Source organism: Heteronotia binoei, chromosome 7 (genome assembly GCF_032191835.1).
Source record: "Heteronotia binoei isolate CCM8104 ecotype False Entrance Well chromosome 7, APGP_CSIRO_Hbin_v1, whole genome shotgun sequence".
NCBI classification, from domain to species: domain Eukaryota; kingdom Metazoa; phylum Chordata; class Lepidosauria; order Squamata; family Gekkonidae; genus Heteronotia; species Heteronotia binoei.
The window spans coordinates 134,666,828-134,686,741 of record NC_083229.1 but is presented as its reverse complement, the minus strand read 5'-3'; the positions used below and the strand labels follow the sequence as shown (position 1 = coordinate 134,686,741).

At 49.2% G+C, this 19,914-nt stretch overlaps 1 protein-coding gene across 3 annotated transcripts in view; it reads left to right on the top strand.

Annotated features, from left to right (window-relative positions):
• TRIO (trio Rho guanine nucleotide exchange factor) overlaps positions 1-19,914 on the top strand; it is a 287,901-nt gene that overhangs the window by 228,260 nt on the left and 39,727 nt on the right. For all 3 annotated transcript variants that reach the window (XM_060244315.1, XM_060244316.1, XM_060244317.1), the window contains exons 38-45: positions 467-612; positions 1,928-1,994; positions 4,228-4,331; positions 6,935-7,004; positions 9,141-9,230; positions 10,396-10,488; positions 11,288-11,338; positions 13,151-13,228. In XM_060244315.1, the coding sequence (XP_060100298.1) occupies positions 467-612; positions 1,928-1,994; positions 4,228-4,331; positions 6,935-7,004; positions 9,141-9,230; positions 10,396-10,488; positions 11,288-11,338; positions 13,151-13,228 (699 nt within the window). The remainder of the gene's footprint in view (positions 1-466; positions 613-1,927; positions 1,995-4,227; positions 4,332-6,934; positions 7,005-9,140; positions 9,231-10,395; positions 10,489-11,287; positions 11,339-13,150; positions 13,229-19,914) is intronic.

Below are 19,914 nucleotides of genomic sequence, written 5' to 3'. Positions count from 1 at the left end.
CCATGCTCTGTAAAAGAGGTCAGCAAGAAAAACCCTTCAGTCACTTCTTTTTTTTTTGTAAACCAATTTTTATTGTTTTTGCAATATATTGAAAAGTATTCCTCAAACATATACTTAAAAGATATTAACGAATACACTACAAAATTTCCTCCTCCCCCCACCTCCTCGATTTCATGACCTCCACCGGTGCTTAAAACAATTTAAAAAAATAAAGGCAAAATTCCCAATTATAGAATCTTCACTAAAAGTTAGTTACCTTAACACAAGATGAACCAAAACTATGTAATAATTATTATTATAATTGACCCTCTATTTATCTAATGAACTAACCCTTTGCTAAATTACATATTAAATCAAAAGTCAATATTTGCAGCTTTATCTTCTCAATAAAAATTCAATTAATGTTCTCAAAAATCACTAAGTGCCTCTTCCCTTCCCATTGTCTTTCGATATTCGCTGCTCGTAGGCCCTGGAGGATCGTCCGAGTTCACTGATGGTCGAAGGGGACAGCAGCAGCCCGTCGTTCAATCCTTCGGACAACTCTCTTCTCTCCTCCTCCTCGCCCATGGATGAGATGGAAGAACGGAAGTCCAGCTCTTTAAAAAGGCGACAGTAAGTCCTGCCTGCCAACTTCATTTCCTTTCCCTTTTGCTTAAGGACATTTTTTCTCTGCATTTGGGGGTTGTAAACTCTACTTTCTAATATAAGTATGCAGCAAAAAATGTGTGTTTATCCTCGGCTCTCTGTCTCAGAATTGGTCCCATCCATAATATTTAGTTCTATCAATAAATTACTATTTTTTTCTTTTTATTGTTGTTTGTTTGTTTTTAAAATGGCAAGGATTATCCCTAAAATTTCTTTCTCCCCTCCCCCCCCCCCAAAAAAAAAGGAAAGGAAAGGTCCCCTGTGCAAGCACCAGTCGTTTCTGACTCTGGGGTGACGTTGCTTTCACAACGTTTTCACGGCAGACTTTTTACAGGGTGCTTTGCCATTGCCTTCCCCAGCTGGGGACTCATTTTTTTGACCTCAGAAGGATGGAAGGCTGAGTCAACCTTGGGCCGGCTACCTGAATCCAGCTTCCGCCGAACTCAGGTCGTGAGCAGAGTTCAGACCACAGTACTGCTTTACCACTGCGCCACGGGGCCACTCCCCCCCAAAAAGCCTCTGCCAAATTACTCCCACTTCCACAAAATAAATTTGGGTGGAATCAGCAGTTCAGACAAGAACAAGGAGGGGGGGAATGGGAGGGCCCAAAACCAGCCCCCTCCCCCCTCGGAATGCCAGAATGAAGTTGGATTTCTCATGTCAAGTGGGATGTCGTAATGGAGACAGCAGGCTGGAAGCTACCAGAGGTGTGGCCTTGGGTGTGGAGAGCAGGATCTCATGGAGAGAAGGCATCATCAGGGATTATGGGCTGATGGGTGAAGAAATGCCTAGTGGTGTGAGCAGCCAGCCCATATTGCGGCTAAGAGGGATGCGGAAAAGCCTCGACTATCATCTACATCATTGCAAAGTAAACGTCTTATGACAACAGCAATATACTGCCAAAAATACACACACTTAGAGTAGGTGCTTATGCAACGGAAAATGTGTCAAGCATAGACATTATTATTTGTAGGGTTGTCACTAGGTAGACACTTTTGGTTTATATTTGAATAAATTTGCTTGTTACAAAAGCTTCATTGTAGATGCTGCTTTGAGATAAGACACCCTGTGAGAAATTAATTTGCAAAAATGTTCCATGGCTAACTAGCACTAGCATTCTCCCCACCCTCCCAAAACAAACATTAGCTTCGCTGGTTAAAATTGGCCCTCATTGGTTTTAGTTAATTGGTTAAAATGTTATTTCTGTCCGCAGACATAAGCATTGATCATTTATAGTGTCACCTTTAAGTAAATTTCTCCCTAAATCTTGTTCGCTTTGCAGCTACGTTCTACAAGAATTGGTGGAGACCGAGCGAGATTATGTGAGAGACCTTGGCTATGTGGTAGAGGTGTGTGTCAGGCTTTTTCTTTTGGTCCTTTTCTGTTGCTCAGAACAGCTTAAATCTTTGAACCTGAAGCAGCACGCCAGCCCAGTCTTCTCTGGATGATCTCACCAGCATTGCTCTGAGAAGTCTCTCCTTAGTCTTTTATCATGCCTTTCCATTGAATGGATCTCCTTTGTTTGGTTAAGGCTTGTGATAATCCCCAGGTAAAAGGTAAACAGCTGTACCAGTGTCCAGAGCTGGTAAGGTGCTAGCTATCATTCCAAATATGGTATCTCCGACCAGGAGCTGGTTTCAGTGCCTGCGGCATGCAGGACATGTAAACTCTGAAACCTGGGAGGAGCAATCACCTTCTCTGTTCCTAGAAGAGATCAGTGCTGCAAACTGTTTCTTGAGCTGTCTGTAAAATAAGCTGCCAAATGTTTAAGAATGGCTTGGTAATATGCTGTCAGTGGAAAACTCTGTTGAATATTTGTGCAGGAATGTAGGCCGTGGAATGGCCAGCCTTTCTGTTTTAGGATGGACAGCTGAAACTCCTTTTAATAAACCCGCCTGTGACTAGACCCAAGAGCCGTTTCTTAAGTGTGTCAAGGACCTTAGTTACGCTTGATGCCTTAAAACTGGGTTCCAAGATAATACTTTATCTTGGCTGTTGCTATTCCGGGCTTATGATTTGGGAACAAATAGCTATCTGTCCTGGTGTTTATTGGGCTATGGGGAGTTTGCCATTGGGAAGAGTTCCTGAAAATCGTATTCCCAACTACGGAAGCTATAGATTAAGCTACACTTATATCGCAGTATATGTGTAGCTTAATCTATAGCTTCTGTAGTTGGTGGAACTTTTCCACTAGAGAAAGTGACTGCATTGAACAAGCCTTGCATAGGAGAAGATGCTTGCTTCTGCAAGAGCCTGTCTCAGACTGCTAAATTCCCCAAGGGTCATGGGTGTGGTCCATAACTACATGGAAGCGTTTAGCTTGAGCCACCAGACTGTCAATGCAGGAAGTCCAACAACCATCTCAGCACAGTGGTTGGGAGCCAAACTGCAGTTGGTTCTGCCTGTGTCGATTCTGACAACACAGCTCCTTTGTGCTTGTGCCCTTGCAGTCGTGGGGAAATGGGGCATTCCGAGTTGTTCCCAGATATCCTGGGTGTTAACCTCTTCCCTGCAATGCATGGCCATCTCAAATCAGAACCGTTACTTGTACTTCAGAATGACAGTAGGGTGCTTTATTGGGTGTTGCTGGTAATTATACCTAAATAGTAACGACAGCACTCTGGGAGTCCTTAAAGTCTGGTAACATAAGAACATAACATAATGAAACTAACGTAAGATAAACTGTGAAATTTGGCAGTCAGTTTTACAGAGCAGAGTATTGCGTTGCGTGTAAATGGCCACCTGATCCCAACCCCGAGCTATCAGGATAGATGCTTCTGACCTCACAGCATGATGTTGTGCTGACATCAGATTGCAAGCAGAGGTTTCATTTTGGTCTCTTTTGCAGCTTTTCTGTGTTTCATACTTGGCTCTTTAAATGGCAAGTCTGGGAATAATTGAATGACACGAGTGCTTAGACTACTTTGTTCAACACTCATGTAATTTAAATTATTCCCAGACAGTCATATTTGATTAGGAAAAGGAAAGGCTGAAGAGTCTGAGCCTTTCCAATTTAGAAAAGAGACGACGAAGGGGGGGACATGAGAGAGGTTTCTAAAATTATGTGTGGAATGAAGAGAGTTGACAAAAAGAACTTTTTCTCCCTTTCCCAAAATACTAGATTTTGAGGGCATCCAATGAAGCTGATGGGCAGGAGGATCAGGATGAACAAAAGGAAATAGGACTTTCCCCAGAGAGGGATTAAAATGTGGGATTTGTTGCCAGAGGATGTAGTGATGGCCCCCGAAATAAATAGCTTTCAAAGGGGGTTTGATGGATTCATGGAGGAGAAGTCTGTCGATGGCCACTGGCCGTGGTGACTGAGGGGAACCTGTGGATCCCAGAGCCAGGAGGCCACATCAGGGAAGGGCAGACCTCTCTGCCCTGTTGTTGGCCCTCCAGAGGAACTGGTTGGCCACTGTGTGAGACAGGAGGCTGGTCTGATCCAACAGGGCTGTTCTTATCAGTTCAGTCCTGCTGTAAGCAAGCACATTGAGGTTGCATGATGGTATATGGTCAGTTGCATAAGAATGTTTAAAGTTCCATAAAGGTGAGCCCATGCCCATTTCCCTCTTATTTCAGGGTTACATGGCACTCATGAAGGAAGATGGTGTTCCTGATGACATGAAAGGGAAAGACAAAATCGTTTTTGGCAACATACATCAGATATATGACTGGCACAGGGAGTATGTTCCTACTTTAAAATCATAACTTCAGCTTTTAATCTCATGTTAGCCATTGAACTGCTGCACTAAAACACCTCACTTTCCCCTTCGAACATCACGCTCTACAAATCCAGTTTGCATAAAAAGGTTTTAAAGGTTCAGCTGAGGTGTTGCTGAAAGTGGGAGAGATTGTTCACACGGAGTTGAAAAGAGGAAGAACTGGTAATGGATGGATCTCCCAAAGTTTCTCCCTTTTCCCCTCCGCCTCCCTCTTGGAGTTCAGTTTTGGCTCGAATCCTGCAGCTAGAAATCCAGTTGTTTGATATAAAACAGAATTAATTCTTGGTACTTCTGTGGAAGTTGACATCACTGCTCAGAATGATGAGAGAGTTTGAGTCCTTTGGCAGTGGGAACAGACCGCTTCTGATGGATTTTGCTCTCGTGGCAGTTCCTCAGAGGGCAGATGAGGAGTGCTCTGTGCTGCTGGTGCATCAATCAGCCAGTCATTTTTAGAGCTCTCGTCAACTCAGCCTCTGTGAGTTAGTTCTAACAAAAACATGATCCTAACTCAAAGAGGCTGAGTTGATGAGAGCTGCACAGAAGCGGAGAATTCCCCCCCCCCCCCAAGAACCTCGCACTCCTCTGACCAATACCTGCAGGCAGTCCCTGGCCCAAAGGATGGCCACTTAGCCTCAACTCGGGCCAGGGCTTGCTCTGTTCTGGCCCCTACCTGGTAGAACATGTTCCCACCTGCCATCAGGGCCCTGCAGAACTTATTGCAGTTCCACAAGGCCTGTAAAGCAGAGCTGTTCCCCCAAGCCTTTGGGTGAGGCGGTGGACACACAATTATCCGGCCTTCCTGCTGGAAAACTGCTCCTCCACCTGCCCATGTGGACCATGTTGTGTTTGATTGTAGTTATGCTTTGCCATCTTTTAGCTGTTTTATATTGTTTTACTTTGTTAAGATCTATGTGTTAACTCAGTGGTGTCGAACTCAATTGTTACGAGGGCCGGATCTGACATAAATAAGACCTTATTGGGCCATGCGTGTACCTTTTTAAGATTAGGTAGCATAAACTTTTTAAAGGATACAAACATGACTAAAGAAAACTTAAAATAAAACATGCTTAAAACATTAGCACTTTTTCGTCTTAAAGGTGCTTCCTTTGTATCTGTCCCATGGGTCCAGGGAACTGGGCAAAGGAAGCTCTGGCTCTTTCCTTCCTTCCCCAGGGGAGCAGAAGGGGGGGGAGCCTCAGCCAGTGGAGAAAATTGAGGTTTTGCTTTGTAGCTTCTGTGTGATTGAGCACGCCTTACAAAGCAAGTTGAGATGCAGAAGGAAGCAAGAGAGAGGGAGAAGGAAGCAGACAAAAGCCAGTTGCTCAGGGGCCTGATAGAAGCCCTCCAGGGGCCTGATTCAGCTCTTGGGCCACATGTTTGACACCCCTGTGTTAACTGGTTTTTAATGTCTACTAACTTCTGTTGTTGGCTGCCCTGAGTCAGCTTGCAGGAAGGGTGGGGTAGAAATCCAGCAAATAAAATAAGCAAACCTGGGGGCAGAAGGCTTCACACCCCCTCTTTTTGTGGCTGCTGAGGCTCTTGGCACTGTCAGTCCAAGTGCAACCCCCCCCCCCCCCCCCGCCCTGGGCTCAGCAGTTCCATTGTGGCACCTGGTAATTTCCATCAGACATTTGGTGGTTCTCAGTAGAATTACATCCAGGTGAGAGCCAGAGGTTAAATTTTTGTTCTGGTAACCACTAGGGGTAATCCCATATTTATCTATACAACACTTCTGTTATACCTTTTTTAAAAACCAAAAAACCGTGTAGAGTTTAGGATTAGGTTTTATGGTAACATTAATGAGAAGTGTGGTAACTAAAATATAAATGCCTGAAGGCTGAAAACTAAGTCTGGCTCCTGGATTTTTGGGGTGGCTCCTAAAGCCAAATAAAATATGTTTAGACCTGATTTTAAGAGCCTTCTATTTGGATCCTCTCTGGACAAGAATAACTGTCTGGAAGTCCTTACAACATTTCAAGGCATCCCAGAGCAGATGTAGTGATGCCTGCAGATTCTGTGTGGAAGAGCTGCGCTGGAGATCCAAATAATCATCCAGCTCTTCTCCTTCTATAACATCTGATGGGGGGGCTGTTGCCATTTAATAGACAGACTTTGGATTTGAGCCAGCTTCTTATCTTTCACTGTAGGAATTCCCTCGTTTCCCCACACGTGCTAGTTAAAGATAATCCTTCAGTTCACTATACTCAGGTTTGAAAGTCTGTCAGTGAGATTAACCATCTTGATGAGGCTAGCACAGAATTTGGGGTTATTATTCGTTCTGTGATGTGGGTGTGGCTGCCCTTTATACAGATAGAGCTGTGTTGCTCTTTGTGTGTGTGTGTGTAGACAAATCATGCTTTCCTAGAAGCTGCCTAACACAACTAATAAAAATGAACTTCTGAAGAATACCTCCCCCCCCCACAGCTGCTTGGAGTGGAGCAGGCCCAGTGAGGCATTTATTGGGAGCCTTAGAGATGGCGGCTGTTCCACAGCAGAAGCCTCTGGGATGGCATCCATGATGGTAAAGCAGAAACAATTAATATAAATGTTTTTGTTCTCTTTAGTTTCTTTTTAGGAGAATTAGAGAAGTGCCTTGAGGATCCAGAAAAACTAGGATCACTTTTTGTTAAACATGTAAGTATCACCATCTTCTGTTCTATTACCCGAAAGGGTTTTGAACATTAATCTGGATGTTTGTCAGCAGACAAACAGCCTTTGCAGTTATCCACCAGCTTTAACACCCCCCTTGAAATTGATGGATTATTGATTTGTATTTAGCTAAATTTACTTTGTCTCACTTACGTTTCTGCTCAGCATTTAGTGTAATCGTAGCTGTGGGGAGGAGGTGGAGGATAGTTAAGCGGCCCAGTTCTTCATCCCGGGAAGCCACACTCTGGCTTGTTGTGTGTGTGCAGCGACCCTCTGTGATCAGAAGCGGCCTGGCAAGAAGGCAGCAACAGCCTTCATTGCAGGGCCCTTTGAAATCCAGCTGAGTATCTTGTGGACTCTGCCATCTACGAGCACAGAAGGTGGCTGCAGAGACCCAGAAGTGGCCACTGCATCTGACTAGCAAAAGCCTAGAAGCATCAGAGGGGGGGAAAGGGGCTGCTGCTGCTGCTGCTTTCTCCTCTCTGTATTGCTCAGTTCAGCTCTGAGCCCAAACCCTCCTTTCCTCCATCCTCTGCAAAGCAGCCCCTGGGTGAACTGGATGGAAAAGTGCAAATTGTGCTATCAAAACTGTGCTGTCCAATTTACATTATTTATTCTAAGGCAGGGCTTACAGAGTCCATAGAACTTGGACTTCTCTGTTATGAACTCTGTCCACACCTGGCCTTCAGTGGCTGTTTCCCCATCCTACAAAGTTCACTATTGTGGCAGCTGCTCGGCTTTCAGCTCATGTCCTGCAGCTTCTGTTTGCCCTGCTTCCTTTGGATGGACATTTTGGTCTGGCCAACCATGACACAAGTTGCCTCTGGCCTTGCTCTGGAGGAGGCTGCCACATCCAGTGATCTCTTTGCCACAAGGTATTTGATTACCATGAGCTTCCCACTGTTGTCTTTTGCAGCTTGCCAACATAGTTCTCTGGTCACCTGATGGGGCAAACTGTGTTCCTTAGGTGCTCCATGCTTGCCAGTGAGAAGGAACTGGAGGGGTCTGATCTCTCACTGGGCTGCATGTTGCTTTTACTGTCTGAGAAGTGGCCCAGCTCCGCCTGATCAGATTCCCTGATGGGAAGAGAAGCCAAAAAGACTGGCGGCCTGCTTGGAGGCAGAGTCTTCCCTGGCCAGCTGACTCTGGTGGCTGAGCTTCCCGAGTCGAGTCGTCGGGAGGGAGAGGAGCAGGGGGCCTCACAGGGACCTCTGCAGGGATTGCTCAGCTTGTCCACTTTCAGAATTCCCATATGTACATCAAGGACATTGTGTCTTTCAACTGTTGTTGGCTTTGGAAATTCAAACCACAGGTCTTGAATGGGAAAAGTCAGTGATGATGAACAAGCTTCCTGAAGCCAGGTGGCCTCTGCCACTACCAGCCGCCTTCCCCAGCACACTCGGGAGGGGTCAGGGCAGGCCTTCTCTTCTCTTGGCATGAACTGGGCTCACAACCAGCAAGCTGGGCCAGCAGGCAGGCTGGAGTCCTTGCCTTTTGGGTCCATGACAGGCTGTAAAACTACTGCTGCAGAATTTTCATGGGCAGATCAGTCAGCTGTATCCTCCCTCCCTCCCTCTCCCCTGCCCCATGAATGGCCTAAGGGCAGCTCACAGCATAATGAAAACAGTAAAAACCAGTGACATAAAACAGTTAAACAATTTAAGCAATTAAAGCAAGATGGCGTTCAAACACTAGTAATCCAGCATCTCCCGTGACTTTTTAGCAGGCGATGATAGATGGCCATTGTGTAATCAGATGGTGGGAGGTACCTAAAATATTTACTCAAGTGATACAAAATATTACCTTCTCCATGGATTCCGTCTCAGGGTGCAGTTTTGCCTGGCTAAGAGTGCTGCATATGGGAAAGCCACAGGACTTCCCCTGCTGATGGTGACTAGCAAGGAGGCTGTGGTGGCTCACAGAAGCCACTGCTGGCGGGTCTGCGGGCATCGTGTTCCCCCTTCCCTTTCTCCCCGCCAGCCTAAGAGGAGGTGCCTGCTTGGAGGAGAGGCAGAATTTGCCTGGAGGAGGCTTGCCTAGATTATTAGCCGCTGTTTCAATGAACGCTGCTTCTTTAATTGCCTCTAACACTGTTTTTGTTCTTGTTCCCCTCCATCCCAGGAGAGAAGATTGCACATGTACATAGTTTACTGCCAAAACAAACCAAAGTCTGAGCATATTGTCTCGGAATACATTGATACATTTTTTGAGGTATGTGCCAAAGAAAATAAGAACTTTCCGGTTAGAGTGGGTCTTCCCAACCTTCCCAACCTTTGCTGCATGTGATCTACTGTTTTCCTTGGGATTTGGAGCTGAATTAGTTCACTGGTTGTTATTTTGCCTCCTGTTAGCTCTGAAGTTTAATTGCTGTCTGTACCAAACTTTAAATCAGAGTTGAGTTACAGCATAGAACCAGATGGTTTGTTATTGTTTGCGGGGGGGGGGGGGGGGGGTAGAAGACAAAGGAAATTTGGAGTCTTACTATGGTTGTCATGGTAATCTTAATTTATATCTCTAGTTTCTTTTACATACCTGAAGAGCTTCAGGGAAGGAATTAAATTGAAATTGAAACAGTTATCGGTGCTTGTCATTCATGAGTCATTCATGATTTCCCTTTATTGCATCCAGTCAGTAGTGAAGTGTCCTTACACATCCCAGCCTTACACATTTACAGTGCTGATAGATTCTTTTTAGCCCAACACTTCATCGGGGAGAAATGGTAAAATTTTAAGAACAAAGTAATTTGGCCAGCCAGTCAGCGATGTCATGAAATATAGCACAACGGAGGTTTGATGCTCCCCAAATGGGTTGCCATCCTTCACACATTAAAAACCTTCACACTGTTTTTTTTTAAGTGGCATCCAGAAGGTACCTGCCTATGTGAAACTAGAGGCTATGGCTGGTATCCCTGGGTGAGTGATATTAAATAATGCTCATCGGACTGAAGTGGAGCCAGCTTTGCCACTTGTCACCTCTTCCGGAGTAGAGACAACGGGGGATGGGCAACTCAGGCGGGAGCTGGGAAGAGTCTGCTCCATTTTAAACCGGCCTGATTAGGGATGCTTCCGGTGCACCCAAAACTGTCGGGTTTGGACTCAGCCTGAAAGGATGTAAAATTGCTGATTTATTGAATGAAACAAATCTAATTTTTTCATTCAGGTATGGGCAGAGGGAAGTCAAGATTAAAGCCACGTTTTTGTGTAAATGCACACAAATAAAACAGAGAGCTAAGCGGTGTCAGAGCAGAAATAATGCCCCGAACAATCCCTCAGAGCAGGTTTCAGCAGTTTCCCAGGCTGCTGTCTTTGAAAAGACCATCTCTCAAAAGAGGGAGTTCTAACAACAATGCCTTTGGACTTGATTTCCCCGTTTCCAGGACCTGAAGCAACGTTTGGGACACCGACTTCAGCTCACAGACTTGCTAATAAAACCAGTGCAGAGAATCATGAAGTACCAGCTGTTATTGAAGGTGAGACATTTGGGATGAGGTCTGGCAGAAGAGTCCGGGAGGGCAGGAGAGCGGGAATGAGCAGCCGGCCAGCCAGTGGCCAGCAGTCAAAGGGGCGCAGCCGGAACAAACACCAAGAATTGGGGCCAGTGAGGGAAGGGGAACGGAGAGGCAGCTCCAGCAGGCTGTTTTGGTGCAGAGGAGGACCTTGATTTCATTTCAGCTGCTGATTTTACCCCAAGCCGCCTTGGGGATTCTTTTTGGTTGAAAGGCAAGGGGGAGAATCAGACAAATCAGTTAGAGTTGATGTTGTTGTAGAACAAGGGAAATGCAGTAAACACAAGCTGCAGTATGCTTGCTTAAGCGGCAGGCCAGGCCTCTCTTAGAAAATTTCCCTGCAGCTGCTGATTTTCCACCATTGTGTGTCCACTTCAGGTAAGTTACGTGAGAGTGTGTGGCAGGAAAGTAGCTGGACATTTCATTCTCCGCTTAACAATGTTAAGAATTCTACTGATTATACAGATTTTGGAGAATGTGGAGACCCGCTTCTGGAAGGAGCAAATCTCAGACTTGAAAAGGGTAAAAGAAAATAATATGTAGCAATTATAGAACAGTCAAGAGATGGACAACCAAAAGTGAAGTGTTTGGGGATATCTTCCACTAATTGGGCATTATCTGTGCTTATTCAAAGCTCTAGAATGGAGCAATACATGCATCCAGAATTTTTGATCATCCCCAGCTTCTAAAAAAATAAGCCCCTGTTCAGTTCAGTTTTCTCTGTATGAATGGAGACTCATTTTTTCTTGTTCTTTCCTTATAGGACTTCCTCAAATACTCCAAAAAGGCAAACCTTGATACTACAGAATTAGAGGTATTTAGAAATATTGTTTTACTTACTTTTACAGTTATGGCTACAAAACTGTTGCTGCACTAATCGTTATCTTCAGTGTGAATATGTGTGGGAGAGATTTTAAAGTTATTTTTGTCCAGATACTCCTGCACAAGATGAACTCTATTCTTGTCTGACCAGTAGGAGGCAGATGGTGCAATGGAGTTGGATTGGAGGCTCTCTAGGAACAAGGAGCTCTTCCCTGCAACAGTTCTAGAAACCTTCTGTGTGATTATTATCCCAGCAGGCGTCAAGGTCTGTCATCAGACTTGAAGCTAAGCACAGGCAAAGCAAAGACTGATCTGTGTCAACCCAAGAACACGTTGGAAGACAGGGCTTGCTTGGTCATATGAAGGCAGGCCCTCCCTGGGACTGTCTTTTGACATTCATAACGGCTGCCAGCTGTCACTAACCCCCTCCTCGGGTCTTGGGACCAAGCAGTGCAGCTCTTGCTGGTTCATCATTGCCCCTGAAGGCCCAGTTCTGAGAGTCAGGGCAGCACTCCGAGATTGTCCTTGGGGTGGTTGAGTTATGAGTAGGGCTACAGAAGTCCAGGTCATCCCTGCCCTCTGAGCTCCTGGAGGTCTTCTTCTTGGGTACCATTTAAGTGGTTCCTGAGTCCTTCAGGCAGATGCCCTTGCGATCCTGTCAGTAGCAGCTGCTGCAGGGACCTTGGGCGTGATCAGTTCTTGGTGCTCTTCCTCAGCTGCTGGATGCAGGATTTCATGGGGGGAGAAATCAAAAGACTGAGACAGCCCAGCAAGACTTGCTGGCCGGGGATCCCTCCTCGTCCTAGAATGGTGACTCTTGAAACTGAGGGGCTAAGCAAGAAGTGCCAACAGGGCAGACTCCTTATGTACCTTCCTTCTCCACCTAGTCCCATGAGGTCGGAAAGCCACAGTTGCCTCATTCACCAAGAAGGGCACAGATACCAAGCCTGTGTCTGGACTGAAGAGCCTTGACTCTTTTGACCTGATCTTCCTAGTGGCCAGGACAGGCCCAGGCAACTTGATGGTTCCAGTAGATGTGAAGGTTGCATTTGTCCGTGTGCCATTGGAGAGATGGCTTTGTTTCAACAGGCAGCATTATCTGCGGCAGGTCTTGCTCTCCATCCCACCCTGGAAACCAGGACCCAAATTCTACAAGAACATCTTTGGTCTCTTGGCCCCCCCAGCCCTTCACAGCTTCACAACACAAGAGATGTGCTGAAGTTCTTCAGTAGCCCTCAGCTCCCTCTGGCTTCAGCTGATGCTCTGAAGGGTGCCAATCTGCCCGTAAGAGACAGTTCTGTCTCTGCAGGCCTCAGCAGGGAGCGGCTATCCTAAGCAGTACTTGCAGACCGTTGAAGACAGAATGAATTGCCTTGTTTAGGTAATAGCACTGGTACAGCTTTTTCTGGGTGGAATTAGGAACAGGTGCACAATTTGCTGTTGTTGTTAGGTGTCACATTGCTTTTGGAGAGGCAGGTGGCTGAAGTAGCCCAGAGTTTGTCTTGCCTGTCAAGGCTGATCCACCAGCTACTGTCTTTCAGAAACCCAGTCTGGCCAGGTGCCATTTTTTTCCGGGTTACTGTTCATTCATTCATGACTGGTGAACTGAAGTTGCCTGCTACTGTAGACAAACTCTTCCAGGAAGCTGCAGGTCAGGTCTGGAGATCCTTGAAGTCTCCAGCCTTCCTCTTGGCTTGCAGAATGCCTCTTGCAGCTGGGCAGCTGGGACAATTATCTAAGGGGAACAATGAATAGGCGAGTCCAGAGCTGGCCATGCTAACATTTCTCTGATTTGATTCTACAGAGGGCCGTAGAGGTGATGTGCATAGTACCAAAACGGTGCAACGACATGATGAATGTTGGTCGTTTACAAGGATTTGATGTAAGTTCTCATCTCCAGGGCTTGGACTCATATTCCTTTTCCTTCTAAAAGAACTGGTCATTATTGCAAGTCAGTGGAGACCCAGCATGGCCCAGTGGTTAAGAGCAGTGGACTATTATCTGGAGAGCTGGGTTCAATTCCCCACTCCTCCTCCACACAAAACCTGCTGGATAACCTTGGGGGCTAATCCCAGTTCCCTCAGAACTCTCTCAGCCCCACCTGCCTCACAAGCTGCCGGTTGTGGGAAGAGGAAGGGAGGGCAATTGTAAGCCGCTCTGAGACTCCTTAAGGTAGAGAAAAAGTGAGGTATAAAACCTGCTCTTTTCCTTCATAATAATAACATGGTTTGAAAGCACTGCAGATGTTTTTCAAAAATAGAATTATTTTACGTGTCTCGGATGCAGAAATTCTCCTGGGGCCTAGCTAAGAACATGCCAATGGCAAAGGCATAAAGATCTGTTCTGCCCCAGCTGTGGCTCCAGGTGGCAGGGCATAGGATGGTCGTCACCACCCTTCCTTAGTTGCACCCACCCCTCTGTCCCGTTCCCCTCCGGCATCCTATTTATTTGAACAGAAGTCCCGATTTGTTAGAGGCCAGTACATCTTTTGGAAATCCCTGGGCCTAAGGAGGCCAAACTTCAAACAACTAGGGAGCTGGCCTTCTCTATAAAAGCGCCCCAATGGTAGAATCAGCTGCCGGAGGAGGTGCGGGCCCTACGGGACCTCAACCAGTTCCGTGGGCCCTGCAAAACTGCCCTCTTCTTAGAAGCCTTTAAGACGTAACCAGAATGAATATTATGCTGCCTGGATAAATAGAGACTGTAGCACCACTGTATTGTTTTAGCTTATTTTTAAAATTAATTTATATTTGTATTTATATTGTTGATTGATTTTATCTGTTATTGTCATATCATGATACTGTTAGCCGCCCTGAGCCCGCCTGGCGGGGAGGGCGGGATATAAAAATAAAATATTATTATTATTATTATTATTATTATCATGCTCTGTAAGCCACCCTGAGCCTGCCTCGGCGGGGAGGGCGGGGTATAAATAAAAACTTTTTATTATAATTATTATTTAGGTCTGACCAACATGATTGTTGAATCACGGTGGCTCAGATGAGTTCCACGAGTGGGACCTCTTCTTTCACCCACATGCATATTTGAGTATGACAATTGGAGGCATTTCCCAGTAGTCTCGAAGACAGAATCCCATATCCACATTCCCTCTGTGGGGAAACTGCATGATGCTCTGTAGAATCCAATTGCCTTGATCCTTTGCTGCTTAGGTGTGCCTTAACCAAAGGACAACACAAAGTGTGTTGGTTTGTTTTTTAAGTGAGATGAACACATTTACTGCTTGCTTTGGCTAGATAATTTCATAGAATCATAGAGATCTTCTTCGTGGTCTCTGTGCATCACACCGATGGGAGAAGGCGCCTGCGCCGATCACGATCGGTAAACTTCAAAGCTGCGGATTTCCGCGCCCCGCCCCAGTGCGCATGCCCGGGAGCCCCACCACGCATGCCCACTGGGACGGGAGCGGACATCCCGCCAGTTCTCTTCTGACCGCCGCGCTGATCAGTCGATCTTTGGCTACGGTCGGTGAACTTGTTCTATTTCTTTAGTTAGGTAGCTGGTAGTTAGTTTTCAGTTAGTCTAGCGATAGTTAAAGTAGAATTTGCTGCGCGGGAAAGTCGGGTGAGTTTTTTCCGCCCTCGGGCGGCCTCCCCGTCCACCTTCCCGCAATCCCTTTCCCGCCGTCTCTTTCCCTCGCATGGAAAGGCGGTGGGGTTTCTTCAGACGGTGCGCCGACTGTGGGAGCAAGATCGCACCGCCTGACGGACATTCGTTGTGTCTGTTGTGCCTTGGGGAGCGCCACAAACCGGACTCGTGTGTGCATTGCTCCAAATTTTCTAAACAGACTCGGAAAAATCGGGCGGTGTGGCTGGCGGCGGCGCTAATGGAAAGGGCGCTTTCCCCCAGCAAAATGGCTGACGGCCAGAAAACCGCCACCGAACAGGTATCGGCGCCGAAGCAGGTCGATACCGAGCAGACCCCCTCCGATGCCGACCGCCCACAAAGACGTTCGGGCTCGGCGGAAAAGTCGGATTCCTCAGTGCCTGTTAAGCGGCACAAGGAGGATCGCGGGGAGCATAGCAAGAAGGCCAAAAAGGCTGAGAAGCCTAAGCCTCGTAAACCAACTCCGCCAATCTCACCGGAGTCGGAGGGCCCTTCGGACTCGGCGCGGACCGTCCCTCCTCTGAAGCTGTTTGCGTCGCCTCGTCGGCAAACCCCTTTGGCGTCCATGTCGACTCAGCTGATTATCTCGGATTCGGACTCTGAAATCGAACCGGCCCAACGCTCCGGTGTCGACAGGGGCCCTCTTCCTCGACTGGGGACCCCCCGTTCCCGAAGCCCTCGGGACCGATGGGATCCTTCCCGAGATCATCGATCAGAGGCCCACTCACCGCGCCACATCGAGGGTGTCCGCTCTCCGCATCGCCCAGCGACCCAAGTCCCGTGGGACCAACGTCAATGGCAGTACTTATATGGCGCATATCCAATGCAACCGCCTTTCCCGTGGCTCCAGCCACGACAGACTGACTGGGATCAACGATCGGAGTCGTCGTATCGATCCCGGACGTCCTATCGTACTCCGAAGCACTCCGCATCGGCATCGATCTCGAAGCCCCCCGACCCCGAACCTCGTCGGGAACCGGTAAAGACCCCGGTGGTCGAACCGAAAGCCCCGGTCGACCCCGAGTCACCACCACCTCGCAACCTATCGGACCCCTCGCACTCCCCAGGGGACTCTACCAGGTCAGTGCGGGACTCTTCTCCAGAGGATCCGGAGGACTCTTCCCCGGCAGAACCCTCCCCCTCGGGGAAAACGTCGGAGGAAAAACCCATCTCCCCATCGGAGGACTTGAAGTCCTACGGGGACCTGATTAAGCGGATGGCACTGGTGCTATCGTTACCGACGGAGCAGCCACTACCGGAGATCACGGACACCGTGTTCGACATCGTCCAGCGCGATACCTCGATGGCGGTGGCGCTTCCTCTTACGAATGTGATGCTCCAGACGGCGAAGTCCTCATGGGACAAACCCGCCTCGACACCGGTGTCTTCCCGCCGTCTCGATCACATGTATCGAATTCAGGAGAACACGGCAGATTTTTTATACAACCACCCGAAGCCCAACTCGGTGGTTGTGTCAGCGTCTTCGAAGGCTAAGAAGACACACTCCACGCCCCCGGACAAGGAGGGCAGGAAGCTGGATTCTATTGGTCGCAGGCTTTACTCAGCAGGCTCTCTGGGTATGAAGATAGCCAACTACTCCGCATGCATGGGCAGGTACCAGTATGCGTTATGGGACAAGGTCACTGACATTTTGCTCACTTTGCCGAAACAAAGTAGGTCCGCCCTCAGGAAGTTGCAGAGAGAGGGGATGTTGCTGGCTAAACAGCAGCTGAATGCCTCCAAGCACTCTGGAGACACCTGCTCGAAGGTGTTGACTACAGCAGTATCGCTGCAGCGTCATTCGTGGCTTAGATCTACTGCCCTCCAGCCGGACACCCAAGCTTACATTGAGGACCTCCCCTTCGATGGTTCGGGCCTTTTCAGCTCTAATACAGACTCTGTCCTTCAGGAGCTGGATAAGAGTATGAAGACGTCAAGAAACCTGGGGGCGTCAACGTCCCGCCCTACGACAAAGCGCCAGTGGACTAAGTCATGGCAGAGAAAACCCTACGCAAAGTCCCCAGAGCGCTCCTGGCGCTCGAAGCCGGCAGCTCCATTCCAGCGTCAGCAGTATTCTGCTAAGCCCAAGTACTCTCCACCTGCTACCCAGCAGGGCAGGCAGAAGGGTTCTAAGCAGCAAAAGCAGGGCCTTTGACTTCTCCCGGGCAGTTTGCCCACCCACGGCTGTGGACTCGATTCGCCTTTCCCCCTTCCTTTCGGCCTGGGGCCGCATTACATCGGACCTCTGGGTCCTGGCCATCATCCGGCGGGGATACAGAATGGAATTCCTCCAACCCCCTACGACACCCAAGTTCGTTTACACGTCGCCCTCTCCGACCCTCCGAGAGGAGGTGCAATCTCTGCTTCAAAAGAGGGCCATCGAGGTCGTACCAGTAAATCAGCGGGGCCAAGGCTTCTACTCCCGCTACTTTACGGTCCCAAAGCGGGATGGGGGCCTCCGGCCTATCATGGATCTCCGTGCGCTGAATGTCTTCGTCCGCTGCGACAAGTTTCGTATGACCTCCCTGAAGTGTATTCTTCCCCTCCTCAGACCGGACACTTGGATGGCCACCCTAGACCTGAAGGATGCGTATTTTCATGTATCCATCCATCCTTCCCATCGACAGTTCCTACGCTTTGCCATTGGGGACTCCCATTTCCAATATCGGGCCCTTCCCTTTGGCCTCTGCACTGCCCCGCGGGTTTTCACCAAGACCATGGTGGTCGTCGCTGCCCACCTGCGTCTGCAAGGGGTGACGGTGTTCCCGTATATCGACGACTGGTTGATAGTGGCGACTTCACGGGGCTCACTGCTGCGACACATCGACGTCACTCTTGCCCTCCTAGCAGACCTGGGCCTCCAAATCAATTGGAGCAAGTCTCATCTACAGCCCTCCCAACGGGTGCAATTTATCGGTGCAGTCCTGGACTCGGTGGCCTGCAGGGCCTTCCTTCCTCTAGACCACGCACAGGTCATCATCAGGACGGTTTCCATCCTCCGCCAGAACCCCACGGTGCGAGCTCGTCAGATTCAACGGCTTCTGGGACTAATGGCAGCTACGACCGGGGTCCTGGGTACGGCGAAGCTTCGCATGCGCCCGTTACAACTCTGGTTTCTTCAGGTCTTCAACTGCAACAGCGACCCGTTGTCTCGACTGCTGACAGTCCCTCCAGAGGTTTTGGACTCCCTGACTTGGTGGGGGACAGAATGCAACCTAGTGGAAGGGGTTCCCTTCCAGAGGCCCCCGCCCTCTATCACAGTGACGACGGACGCGTCCCTGTGGGGGTGGGGGGGGCCACGCTTCGGGACTGTGCGTGGGAGCCCCATGGCCCAACCGGCTCCGAGGTCAGCACATCAACTTCTTGGAGCTGATGGCAGTGTTTCACGCTTTGCACTCTTTTCAGACCCTGGTTCGGGGCAGGTCGGTGGCCATTATGACCGACAACACCACCGCCATGGCCTACCTGAACCGGCAAGGGGGCACGGTGTCCCGCAGTTTGTGCAGACTGGCAATGAGCATCTGGGAGATGTGCGGGTCCCTGGGGATGTCCCTGGTGGCCACTCACCTCCCGGGAGAGCAGAACGTTCGAGCGGACTTCCTCAGCCGAGGAGGGGCGCTCCTCCACGAGTGGGAGCTGAACTGGGACTATCTGGCACCGGTCTTCCAGCATTGGGGCACACCAGACCTCGACGCCTTTGCGACGAGGGGCAACAAGAAGTGGAGGCTGTTCTGCAGCAGAGGGGGGGTAGACCCCATGTCTATGGGAGACGGCCTCCTCATCCCGTGGCGCTGGCACAAGGTGTACCTGTTTCCCCCCGTTCCACTCATAACGAGGGTGCTGCAGAAGATTCTGCAGGACCAGCCGGTGGGTATCCTCGTAACACCGTGGTGGCCACGCCAACAGTGGTTTCCGCTTCTTCTGGAACTGGCCAGGGGAGAGTTTCACCACTTCCCGCAGGTGCAGAATCTCCTACTGTCACATCAAGGCCGGGTACTCCACCACGATGTCCCGCACCTGAGGCTCACAGCATGGCGTTTGAGCGGCGACAGTTATCAGAGAGAGCGCGATTCGTTCTATTGAACAGCAGGAAGCTTTCCACGCGTAAGTCATACTCCTACAAGTGGGGCAGGTTCGCGCAGTTTGCGGAAGCAGCAGGGGCCCACCCGTGTGAGGCGGGCCTACCTCTCATCTTTGACTTCCTACTCTCGTTGCTGGATACGGACTTGGCAGTATCGTCAGTACGTGTCTACCTGGCTGCCATCTCGGCAGGACATCCGCGGGTGGATGGACACTCTGTTTTTGCCCACCCGGACACTAAGAGGTTCCTGAAGGGCCTTGCCCGGCTTTATCCAGCAGTGCGGGTGCCCTCGCCAGCTTGGGACCTGGTCTTGGTTCTTAAGGCTTTGACTGGAAAACCATTTGAACCAATGGCTACCTGTGCTCCACACCTTCTGGCCTGGAAGGCGGCCTTCCTGGTTGCAGTGACCTCGGCCAGACGTGTAGGTGAACTGGCGGCCCTCCGATGTGATACCCCCTATTTAACCTTCACTCCTGAGGGGGTGGTGCTCCGTCCGGACATTACTTTCCTTCCGAAGGTCCTGTCATCCTTTCATCTCAATGCTGACATCTCGTTGCCAGCGTATTACCCCAATCCGGCTTCGGAGGCTGAGCGTTGGTTGCACGCTCTTGACGTGAAGAGAGCGTTATCCTTCTACGTGCACCGTACGAAGGACTCTCGGAAGGACCCTCGTTTGTTTGTGTCCTACGCGGCTGCGACGAAGGGTCAGAGGATATCGTCCCAGCGATTATCCAAATGGATTGTTGAGACAATCAGGCTGTGTTACCTGCTCCGCAAGACGCCGCTCCCGGGGCCGGTGCGGGCCCATTCCACCAGGGCGATGGCCACCTCGGCGGCATTCATGAAGGGCATACCTCTTCAGG